Genomic DNA, 13,417 nt, shown 5'->3' with positions numbered 1-13,417 from the left:
TGTGCAATTATACCAAATGTGAATTCAAGGTATCCATTAAACACATACATTATACAAAATGATTGATATCACGACAGGCCAGAGAAAATATAATTAAATATGTATTACAGGCCCATTTGGATTCTAGTCTTGACTGTCTGCAAAAACTGAAGAATAATAAAAAAAATACTACAAAACTGCTAAGAGCTAATTCATACGTATTTCACTGTAACACATCTTTTACATTCTACAATTAGCCAACGAGGTATTTTTGCTCCACATGCAATACATCTGTAAAGTAAATGCTTACAGAATTCTCAGTTTCTTCTGCTTCCAAACTTAGTGATGGATCCTCCTTGATAGATTCAGTAGACCTCGAGATTACCGACGGATCTTCAAGATACTGAAAAAGTAAAATAAAATCTTTCAATTAAAACTGTCTATACACTTCTGTACACATAGTGTGCCTGCCATTATTTTCTTGTAAACATTAACACACTTTTTAATGATTCTCATCTCTTATTCACAAGGAAATCTGATAAAGCAAACTTTCTGACTACCTATTTTACCTACATATATTTGAATGATGTCATCCCTGTGATATACTACTGAAGGGTCTTTTCTGAAAATTGCCTCGCTCTTATGTACTGTACTTCACACTTTTTACAGACACTTAACTTCATGTGCTGACTCACAATTTGCCTCCAGCAACAGTGTTGCGTATGTTCCATACAGTATTCCTTCTTTAAAGATTTCATTAATCCATTACTTCTGGGATCCCTCAACTAGGTGAATTTCCTCGGGCCTTCTCATTTTCAAAGCTTTGGTTTTAATGTGTGCAGCATGTATGTCAAGTGTCCTTCCCACTGAAGTCTTATAGTCTTCACTTCCTGGGAAATAATAGGTTGTTATGCCATTATGCCATTCTGACAATTCTTGGTACTTGGTTCTTCCTTCTTTTCCATAAATTATTATCTTTCATTGGAGCAATGCTCTTCACCAAGATATTATGCTAATGAAGCAACAGCTCTCATCATATGCCTTTGACATAATCATGCTCTCTGTTTTGTCCACTACCATTGAAACCATAATTGTATTACATGCCCTGATTTTAGGAATTTAGGAGATCATGTGCAAAATCAGTCTTTTTAATACTGAATTAAGAAGCCATGAGTTGATCAAAAATTCATTTTTTACATTCAGATTTAAGTTGTAGTTTTCAGACGTGTTACTTTTACATCTGACAATTTCGTCCCATCAATCCTTTGAAAGCTTTGTGCAAGAACTGGTTGCCAGGCCCTAGGGTGCTGCTATATAATTCTTCTACCTGTGTGCAGGTTGTCAAATTTTTCTGATACATCTGCCAGTTCTCACCTTTTATTTAGAATCCTGTCCATCTACGGAACTCAAAACCACCTCATCACATGTGGTAGAGCAATATGTAGTTCAGAATTAATGGCAATTTTGAGCCTCTGCTATACAGAGAGGAAACCAAGTGGCTGGTCCCACAGTATGCAATGTATCATCTTTCATGTTGCAGCGTGTGAAAATATAGCAAAAAGCTAAATCATACACTGGACTGTTATTCCACTTTTATTCATTTACGTGGTCCAACATTAATGAAACTTTGTAATATGCAATAATATATAATTAAGAATTCATCACATAAATTTCAAGTAAACATCTTTAATAGTTTTGTAGACATAAAAATTTCTTTGAAACACAAAATTTTCAGTACCATACTTAGAGACAAATTGCAGCTTACATATAATTAAAATGCATGTGGAGTGTGTATGATTGTGGAATGTGTGTGAAGAATGAATCTTGAATTTGTGCGCAATTAAGAACGAGTGTTTGAAATTACACTGTGCAACAGTGAAATGAACCATGTGAAAACAGCTTTATGATGATCCACAAGATATCTGACAATTTAACTTAAATGCCATTTAAGAGGTTGATTAGTCTCACTGGCTAATCAGAGAAGTGTGTGCTCCTGTGTTGTGGAGCAAGAACATGTACTGCATAAGCTGCAGTCAGGGAATCGTAACCGAATCACAAGTGTGTAAGTTTGCATAGGCAGGGACTAACACGATTTTATGAAAATTTTGCTTAACTGCATTTTGTTGAGAATAAAAAGATCACAGAGAGTCAAAGGTGGATAGATTTGTTTATAATATCCAATTAAGTTCATTTAAGACAGTTTGATGAATTAAAAGATGCCTTTTCTTACTACAAGTCTTAACTCTACATGATATATTATGCAACAGTCACTTGTCATCTAAATATGATCTGGCAAGTATTTTAGGCAAGCATAACAACAAACTGAGTATTGGGTAAAATTAAGACTATTCATAAACTGACTATAACAGGATTTAGTGACACAATATCATGAGTCCAATGCAACTATTGACTGTTAGCGCGTTACAGCTCAACTTTAAACTGAAGGTCTTCAATAATGCACTAGAGATTTGTATTTGACATTGACGTATGGACTTTGAAACAGTTTTGTGAATTTGCTATTCTGAGAATGTACATAATTTATTCTTTAAAACACTTATTTCAAGTAGTTGAAAATGAAATCCTGAAACCGAAAATTAACATTAATCGGATTTTCAGCTAATTCAAATTATGATGCAGTCAAGGAACACATGCAATGCAGTCACAGATGTTAACAGCTTTTCTTGTCTGAGTTACATTGTGTGTACACCATGCAGCATAACATGTGGAGCTTGTTGAGGTGAGTGAAACTATCCCTTGCAGCATTATAGCTGGGCACGAAAGTATTTCGAATCAACCTTGCTGCCACATAAAACGGCATTAACTTGGCAGTGTGCCAAAAGACGTGCCATTCAGCCACAGGCAGTTCAGAATGCTCCACAATTTCAGTACGCTTCAACGAAGCATCCCAACCAGCCAGCTCACCCTAAACTCGACAGTCATTGCCACAAGTATACAGCCTAAGCCACTGGCCACCGACACACCACAGGGCTCCAATCCTCCACATTCTAGGTAATGCAAAAACGTATGACCAGGAATTTCCATCTAAGTTGCCAATACAATTTCAATTAAGTAGCAACTTTTTTACTTGTTTTGTTGGGTTGTAAAAATTGATTTTTTGTTAACAGACCAAATTTAATTTTACTTGCTGTAAATACAGCAATCTTGATGCGATGTATAACATAGTTTATGCCCAATTTAGAATAGCAATCTGTAATGTTGGCAATTAAGTAATGGATCAAGTAGTTTTTGAAGTTCTACAACTCCAGCAGAATCAACAAAATCAGCAGCAACTGAAAACAAGAACAGCATCACTTCCCTAGCGAGTAAATATCATCGGTCACAATGCAGCCACACTGACAAATTACAATATTTGACAGCAAGTGCAAGGATTAAAGTATGTATGCAGCCAGTCTGTGTCATCACTTTGAGGGGAGCAACATCAATGATGTAGACTAATGCTGTGAGTACTTCCTGGAACTGTGTTGGCTGGAAGTACATCAATTCATCAGAAAACTCTTCCTGCTACAGGAACCTGCAGAACTTGGCTTGTAAGGGCTATCACACAAATTTACAAGTTCTATGAGCAACAAGTGCACATGATATCTGGAGGACTGAAGATTTTCATCTACACCACTCAGCAAAGTAAATTTTACCTACATCCAACTAACTCCAAAGTGTCAGTCAGCATTGTAAATTTCAGTGCACAGCAGATAACTGTGGAAAATCTTATGCCATTGTGCTCATTTGAGACAGACTAGTACAAGATGCTCCTGACCTAGTTAGGGTGGAAGCACTGAAGCTATATGACCCCAGTTTAAAAGATGTACTACAGATAACACAGGTCTTTGAACTAACAGGAACTCTAAGACCCCAGTTTCAGACCACAGACGTGGCAGTGCTAGCAACAGATCCCCAGGGCTCTTTTCAAACACCACAGGCTAGCTCATCTCTGAAGCATCACCAGGAGCTTCCCTACCACCCAACTGATTCTACCACAACTCCTGCAAGGCGTGTCCCCATTAACAAGCAACTTGCAAAACTTTCAGACAGTCAGGTGACCTTGCACCCATCTGCTGTACCATAAATAGGAGAACCACAATAGCACCATCACCCAAGCAAATGGATACCAGTCATACTGTCCAAGAGACAGCCTGGGAGAAGTACTTGTGGATACACAGACAGACAGATTGTGTTGCAAAAATAAAAAGTGCTCCTGCTTTCAGCCAGAAGTTGATTATTTGTAGCATATAGTGGACAAGGATGGAGAGTGACAACAGAGACGAAACTACAAGCCATTAGAAATGTTCCAGCACCCAGAAATCTTTAGGAGTTATGAGGGGTCATCAGTAAATAATGCACTACTGCTTTTCTTTTGGCCAGTATCAGTTGCAAAAATGTAGAATTTGTTGTGGGAAATCATAGAATCTTCCCTCTTCAGCCTCTAGAGTTTCATGACGTTCTGGCAGATGGCAGTGCTATATTTAGCCTTCAAAATAGTATCTGTAATGGAGGTGTGTCCCAAGCAGAGCTGGCACTGAATTTCTTTTGGTGGAAAACCAGAGCATCATAGATATTCACAGGTGTTTGCAGAATGTCTATGGAGACCTGGCAGTGAACAAAATCATGCCAAGTCATTAGGTGAGGCAACTGTCATTACTTCCACAAGGTAGTGCAAACTTGGCCAATCTCCTGTGTGCCAACCAGCTGCACACAGGTGTGACTCCTGCAATTTTGGAACAAGAGGACACTCTCATTTGATGTGATCAACGGATCACAACCAAACAACTTGCTGCACAACTGGACATCTCTGGTAGTGCTGACACAATCGTCCACTAATTGGAGTATTCAAAGATGTGTGCTCGTTGGGTTCCTCACTACCTAACAGAAGGCCATAAACAGCAAAGAAGGACTATCTGTGCAGAACTGTTTACACACTATGAGGCAATGATGATGATGATGATGATGATGATGATGATGATGATGAGGTCCCATACTCCGAGGAGCGTAAGGGATGATGCGGGAGACCCGCACTGCTGACTAGCCAAGGTCCTAGCGGAGGTAGTTTGTCACTGCCTTCCTCCGACCATAATGGGGATGAATGATGATGTCGAAGATGACACAACAACCAGTCATCTCGAGGCAGGGAAAATCCCTGATCCCGTCAGGAATCAAAACCCAGGACCCCGTGCGCGGGAAGTGAGAATGCTACCGCAAGACCACGAGCTGCGGCATTATGAAGCAGTAAATGGATGATGCGGATGCTTCTGATGAATGTTGGCTCCAACATCCATCAGTAGAGTGGTACCATGTGGGCATACAGGCTCTCCCAGTAAGCTGGCATAAAGCCATCACACTGAACAGAGATGATGTTGAAAAATAGGGTTTTGTAGCCAAAAGAGTGGGGAATAATATGGTGTACTGGAATAAAATAAAGTTGCTTTCAGAAAAAAATGTGTCCCATTACTTACTGAGTGCCCCTCATGCATGCTGTACTGAGCAAACTTAACTTTCACAGATGATTAATACCCTAGGCAGACACTATGGGGGCATCCAGTAATTACCTTCATAAAATAAGATTCCCATTTCAAATTTCAGCACAAGGGAATGAAGCTTTCAGAAAATTGAAAAATTGGCAAATACACATGCCCCAACAGACACACTAAACACAAGGATGTCAAATAATTTAAAAATGTGACATACTAATGTGGGATTGATATGAACTTGTCCCATTGAGCACCAAGTTGATCAGAACATCCAACAACATATGCTTTGAGAAAGTTATCAACAGCTCATGCAAGTTATTTGTACACAGAGAGGGAATTGCACATTATTTTCGGTGTTCACAATTTCTATGACTACCTCTTGGGCACTACTTTTGAACTGATGACACACCGCAAACCACTCCCGGAAATTTTTGTACCTGACCACTATATCCCCAAATAAACAAGCATGGTGGCTGCAGTTATAGGCTCTGTTATTTTGTAATTACGAATAAAAGAGTGGTTTTTGTTACAAGCAAACCATGCCAAAGCATGTGCACTCTCAAGGGCCCAGGACAACTAGATGAGGTGCTTGATGTGTTGGTGCAAATCTGTGGTCAATTAGAAAATCAGCCTCCATCGGCTCTCAAAGATCTACCATTGACAGTTGTGCAGATGACAGATGTGACAAGAGATGCCTTTGACATATCTGATAGTACACTTTCAACAGCTGGCCTCGAATATTTTGGCCCAACAGATCACCAACTGTAGATATGTCAAGGAGCTGTACCCCTGTTATCAGCTTATGATGGTGAATGTTCCACAGGATCTCTGACTGGATGTACTATATTACAGAAGGGCCTTGTGGGGTGACCAGAATGAAGTTGCTAATTTTCAAAGCAATTACCTAATTTTTAAAGCAATTATTTGTTCTTCTTCAACTGCCAACACTTCTTTTGTAGCACTTTCCAAACCTTTCAAACAAGTTTGCACCCATCTCTTTCACTTCCATGGGTTTTCTATTTTTCTAAAATATTCTGTTCCTATGCATGCTGTTAATTCTTTGAGTCAATTACAGTATTCTATACACCATGAGTGCATTCCTTGCGAATAAGGGACTTTGGAATATCAAAACTGTCAATGTCTCAGATACCAGAGACAGCATCATTTATCTGACTATATTGTAACACATTTCTCTCCCATGTTTTCAAAGAGGCAATGACCATTATTATAAAAGCCACTTTCAGTGTTACAATTGCAAGTTAATTTCACAACTACCACTAAATTTTGGTGTTTCTCGCTTATGCTATCACGCTAAAAATGACAACTCCTTTTCAGAATGACTATATTCTTTAAAAGAATGGATAACATGCAGTAAAGAAGTCAGGTCCTTGAATTTATGCATTAATTATCTGTTGCAGTTCCCCTTAAGTGATTACACTCTGTAAGAATACAAAGCAGCTTATCAAGACGTGATTTTGCCAAACTGATGTTTGACTTGCTCAAATCTGGGTCAAGACACGTAATGGTGAATGTAAGTGAGTAGGTTAAGGGTGACCTGTTACTAAATTTGATGATAAATGTTTGAAATCTCATCATACATTCTTGTGAAAACTTGAGAATATCTGTAGTTTTTAAATCCGAACTGGTTTTCTCTCATTCCTTATGGGTATCAAACCCCAGAATATTGTTTTTTTGCAGGCAGCAGATTTTTTTTCCTTCCTTGGCATCAGCTAACTCGATCAACATGTTTTTCTCTAATATTTCCAGTGTCACAAAATGTTCTAATACCGTCATCACTGTAGATATCAAAGTCATGTGGAGAAACAGGGTTAATGGAGCATCTGTCTGGAACTCTTTTTGGAAAGGTTCAATATCACAGGCTAATGACTTGAAAAAATCAAGTATGGGACACAACAACAGATAATTAACAAACTTACTCACCAACACGAAACTTTCACTCTTTTGTTCAGTCTATCTTTCTCCATACCATCGATGGATTTATTCATGTTTGGTGTTACATCGGCTGCTCTTTGAGCAACTGAAGACTTCTCCAGTCATCTGATAATGCAATGTCCCAATATATTACCTTGACTGCATCTCTGAAAGCATTATGAATGTAAGCCCGCAGCAACAAATATCGAGCAGTTTCAACCCTGCTGAATACATTTTATATTCTTTCAGAAACAGATAATTAACTTTTGGCTCCTCCATTAAAATCTGGAGAATCTTACCGTAGGGTATTTCTTTTGTCACACCAATAAATGAAGATAAAAAGTTGGCAGCTCTGGAGTACACTGAGAAAAGAGGACATGGGGTATATTGTTGTTACCTCTTTTTTTACCTTCATTCCAAAATCTTGTATTTACATCCATCTGTGTGCATCCCACACCTTTATTCAATGACTCATCAGAATCAAGAACAAAATAACTGGCTTTCATCAGCAACCAAGCAACTGTTGACTGAAATAAGCCACATGAGAATATAACCTATTTTATCCCACTTAAGTTGCATCCTGTTAGCTATATCACTATCTTCACATATTCTTGAGATTACAGCAACAACCTTTACAGCCTCCTGAAGGGATTTGTGTGGCATTACTGTTTCAACACATCTGACAGTTTCTGCAGTCATTACATCAACTTTTAACACAAATTCTCCAAGTCCACATGGACAATTTGCTGTTGAAGGTTATACAGATCTTTTCTATTCTAAAGCAGATGATACTGAAGTGTGTGACTCAATAGTAAGTGACAGGGCAGCAATGGACTTTTTTTGGCTGGGAGGGGGGGGGGGGGGGGGAATCTTCAATCTGGGATGATGTTCTCTAACTTACAGCAAATTGTGTTTGCCTTTTTTCCCCTTCATATGTTTAAGAAGTGCCCAATGTCCTAAATCACTTAAAAATATATGTGCAAAACCATTAACCCTTTGACTGCTGAAGGCGCGCCATGGCCTGCGGCATAATCTGTCTACCTGCATTGCAAGCCTGTCTCTCGGAGCTGCCGCTGGGACCGGATCAGCCCGCGCTGCTCGACTTGCCCTGTGCTGAATATTTCTTGGCTCAATAGACTTGTGCAGTGCCAGCATGAATTTTTGGTGACTCTGAGCTGTAATATCTCGGGCAATAGTTTTTGTAAAGAAATAAAATTTGGCCATCTTGTACAACTTTATGCGTTCTCTTAAGAATAATAATGAAAAGAATTTTACGAGCGATATTGAGCCAGAAAATTGTTGGTAAATTGGCCAAAAAAATAGGCAGCCGAAAAAATTTCAAAGTTTGGCTTCTTGCATCTCCTGAACTAATGCTACGACGAAAGTGAAACTTGCCATGTAGTAACCTAACAACACAATGTTTTTAAATATAAAGTATCATTTTCATACCACTTTTCAGTACTGAATGAATTGAGCACAAAATTGAAGATTTTGTAAAAACATCAAAAATGCGGTACTTTTGTTCCATGAAAGTTGGGCGCGAAAAATCAGGCCAGAAAACAATGTAAAGCTCGGGTTAGCATGTCTAGTAGTGTGAACGCATGATGAAAATGAAATTTAGAGTGTGTTAGATTGACTGCACAATGATAAGGAATAAAAATTTTTATTCCCCTACTATTTTCCAATAATCTACAAATTAGTCAAAAAGATGTTGATTTTTATGAAAAGATGAAAGCAGGGTGTATTCGATAATTCTTTTTCAAATACCGTTTTCTATTAATGTTTCAAAGGCAGTCTCATCCGAACAACAAATTTTAAGCCCTCCACCCTCCCCAGAACGAGTTTAATTTTCAGTATTGGCTAACAACAGAGACAAAGTAGCAAGAAAAATTGCACTGAGAAAAGAGTTTTAACTTTGGCATGTTGTTTCTCGTTGATCAAAGGAGTTTAAATCAGTTATGGAAAACATGTTTTGTACAAGTAGACCGAGTGTGATCTACATTTGTATTACTAAGGATAAAAGAATATAACTGTCCATGTTATGTGTTAATAATTTAAATGTATCGCACACAGATTAATGTATGGGTTTTGTTATACTAGCGTAATTACATTTGCCACAGTACTGACATTGCACCATCTCAATCACCAAGTCCGTTCACTTGCCAGTAAACTGCTACATATAAAGAAGTCGAGCTTCGTTTGAATAATTTTACACCTGTTGCATCTATTTCCCATCCTTGTTTTCGATCCGAGCTTTGCACCGGCACTGGCAAAGTTAAAAATAGATTTATATATTTTTTACATTTTTGCCTTTTTTTAGTAATTCATTCAGAAGCATCAATAAATTTTCTCAGATTTATTTCCCAATGATTAGTAATGCTTCTTTGTATGATAAGTCTCAAAGCACAGTGTAACACATAATGGAACGTTGCAAGTATTGCATTGGTATCTAGTTTCCCGGCGCACTTTCTGTTTCGTACAAACCACGCATCTGCGTACTTTTCTGCAAATGTTCACTCACAATAACAGCTAGAAAATGTCTCCCTGTGAATCGCAGAGGATTCTCGTCATCGTAGTGCCTTCCCCTACCAGCTTTTCTCCGTTCTGTAGCACATTTTTCTACAATCTCCCTGACGAGAGAGAGGTGAAACTCTGCGAGTGCTATTTTTCACCCTGTTACCGACTGGTGGAGAGTATGAGCACGTAGAATGCACAAATCCAGAATGTAAAAAAAAAAATATTCACAGTCTTACACACTGATCCCACTGAGCTCAGTAAAATGTCACAATGGTCAACTGCACCCATACTCGAATTGTAATCTACAATACATTGCGGTTTCTTTATTTTTTTCGCCAGTATTTCTGTCAGTCTTCTCTGTTTCAACCATTTGTGTTGTGTCACTTGTGGTCAACATGCACACCTCTCTCTTATCACACCACTTGATAGCACGGACCTTGTCAGTGGATCTAAAGTCAGTTTCTCCTCATTTTAATTTCTTATGCAGTTTTGGCCTGTTGCACCTGTTCTTATAAACTGTGCCACATGCGGCTGTTCCATGGTTGTGAAGCCAGAGGAACAGGTCTGGGGTGGAGTACCAGTTATCGACATATAGGATATGACCCTGTTCCAAATATAGTCCCATAAGAGTTGCCACTACGTCGCCACTTTTTCCCAAATTGTGGAACCCAATTTCTGTTGTTGTGCCTGTATATACAATAAAACCTGAAATATACCCACTCTGACAGTCACACAGTACAAATGTTTTTATTCCATATCTACTTTGCTTGGTTGGAATAAATTGCTGTCCTTTGAACAGCAACAGACTTTCATCTATACAAAGCTTGTGATGTGGGCAAAATGAATTACGGAACGTCCTATGAACTTTATCAACAATTGTCCTAATTTTAAATAGACTGTTTCCTCCGGTACTCGCAGAGTTATCGCTGCAGTGTAACACTCTCAGAAGTAGACAAAAATGGTCTTGGGACACAATTTCGCTGAAAAATAGTGTGTTCAAAAGTGTATCTCTGGACCAATAATTACTTAATTTTAACTTCTTAACTTGCGACATTAGAAGGCATACAGCAACAACACAATACATTTCCTCAAATCCAGTGTCTTTCTGCTTTGACAGTCGAGAATTCACAGATTATCTAGTATTTTCTCTGGTGTAAACATAAAAATGATTTGTTTCGTCTGCAATAAATTGCAACAGTTCTTGAGACATAAATATCACAAAAAATGAAAGAATGCTTGGGTCATCATCTAATTGACATCTGTGTCTTGAACTCAAGTCATCGAAGTGATGTTTTAACAGTTGGAAATTGGTTTCTTTCCAGTCAAATGTGTCACTTAAGCGCGCTCTTTTCTGAACTGTTTCATTGTCACTTTCTGATTCCTCGGATTCAGAGGAACTGCTGACACTAATTCTTCCTCTCCCCTCTGATGTAAAGGGCTGAGGACTACAGCTTCAAGATTCTGTTGAAGACTCATCACTGTTAGCAACGTCAGATAATTCACACTCACTGTCGCTCTTAGTGAGCATATCCAGGATTTCTTTATCTGTGCGACCACGGCGACGTGACATTTCTCATGTAGAAAACACGAAAACTGATGAAAATACAGGAATCTAAGTAGAATTCTGCAAAGAGCAAACACAGCACCAAAGATACATGCACTCTCAAACTACACAATCAGACCATTGAACAGCTACTAGAAGAGCAGGGTGGAAAGACTGCTCTGCGTGTATACACATCCGTAGCGCTCGGGTAGCTGTGACTCAGCGTGCCTAAACTCGTTTCTAGCGGTGGAAAGGCCGGTGGCGCGGGACTTGTAAACACGTCCTTAGCGCTGTAGGGAAGACCCAAGGCTGGGTGTATACACGTCAGGCGCACCAGGAGAACGGCGAGGTGTGACAAGTTAACATGTACGCAGCAGTCAAAGCGTTAACTGCAATAAGCTGCAGCAGGTTGATCAAGGATAGGTTCAATACAGGCCTTGAAATTTGGGCGACTTCCAAATACACACACACACACACACACACACACACACACACACACACACACACACACACTGGTGAAAACCAGTTGAAGTACACAGTGTTCCTATTCATTATCATTATTACAACTTATGACCTTTAACCTTACCTATCTCCCTTTCATTAATGCACAACAATAATGATGTTTTACTACAAATGACTAAAATAAGCTTTCCGAAAAATGAAAACATTTAATTACAGGTAGACTACAGACTGGGGGATAACAAACTGCAGGTTGATAGAAAAAAACCAACATATGTGAAACAGGTTCAAATCAACATGAATGAGATTTAAATCATCATGTGAACGTATATCTACCTAGTTTTGCATTTGTATACGGTAACCTGTTTCATCAATTTCAGTTTACAAAAGACGCGTAATACACGTTTACGTTGACTTCCAATCTGATGCTGAAAACACACACTGGCAGAAGTTGTCTGTGAAAACGTCTTGTAAACATATAGCAAATGTTACACTAAAAATCATATTGTCTAATAACATTCCAAATGTGAAAACGAGTTTTAAACATTGGAGCAAGTTAAGAAGCATTATTATTTAACAATACACTTGTTACACTTCAAACAATATTGCAATGCAAATCTCCATTACACACAGCATCAACAGCACACCAGTCATGAATGCTAAAGAAATTAAGACTTTTCTGTCTGAGCATATAATAGACAAGAACATGTGTATGTATAGATACCTTCTCTTATGCCTATAAGTAATTGATGTAATCTAATGTCAAAGGTAAATCATTCAATCTGGAAGCAATATGGTGAGGAAGATATGAGGGGGAGTTGGAAAATAAGTTTCCCCTGTTGACTGTAGGCAGAGTTGTGTGATACGGGAGAAAAAGGACAAGGCAGGTGAACGTGCACGTGCAAGACACCAATACACCATTGGGTAGAGGTCAACTGCAATCAAGGAGATGGCGCTGTCGTAGTGCCTACGCAAAGCAGAGGCCAGCCGCTCGGTCTTTTCCTGGAGCTATCGAGAGAAGGTTCAATTTGGAGTTGTGGTCAAAGGTGGAAGTGAGAGCTATTATCCGCTATGAATGGGCACATGGAGTATCAGGCACAGAAATTCACAACCGCCTTGTTGAGGTGTATGGATCAGGTGTGATGTCGAGGCAAATGGTGCAGAGATGGTGCCAGCAATGCAGTGATAGACCTCAGCAAGTCCCACTCCCGGGATTGGAATGACTCCTTACCCTCTCCCTTAAAACCCACATCCTTTTGTCTTTCCCTCTCCTTCTCTCTTCCCTGATGAAGCAACCCTGGGTTGTGAAAGCTTGATATTTGTGTGTTTTTTATTGTGTCTATCTACCAGCACTTTCCCGTTTGGTAAGTCACAGCATCTTTTTTTAATATATTTTCCCATGTGGAATGTTTCTTTCTATTGTATTCATATCAATAAACTGTTTAACTTGATGTAGCCAATTGTTGGAACAAGTCAGTTTATCGGAATAGTTAATGGAATCATA

General features: G+C 38.9%; 1 protein-coding gene across 1 annotated transcript in view; it reads right to left on the bottom strand.

The window, feature by feature from the left end:
• The window catches only part of LOC126484669 (uncharacterized), a 300,769-nt gene that overhangs the window by 253,643 nt on the left and 33,709 nt on the right, over positions 1–13,417 (bottom strand). The window contains exon 4 of the mRNA XM_050108262.1: positions 290–382. Coding sequence (XP_049964219.1) covers positions 290–382 — 93 coding nt within the window. The remainder of the gene's footprint in view (positions 1–289; positions 383–13,417) is intronic.

Source organism: Schistocerca serialis, chromosome 6, assembly GCF_023864345.2.
Source record: "Schistocerca serialis cubense isolate TAMUIC-IGC-003099 chromosome 6, iqSchSeri2.2, whole genome shotgun sequence".
Taxonomy (NCBI): Eukaryota; Metazoa; Arthropoda; class Insecta; order Orthoptera; family Acrididae; genus Schistocerca; species Schistocerca serialis.
This window is presented reverse-complemented; position numbering and strand designations above follow the sequence as displayed.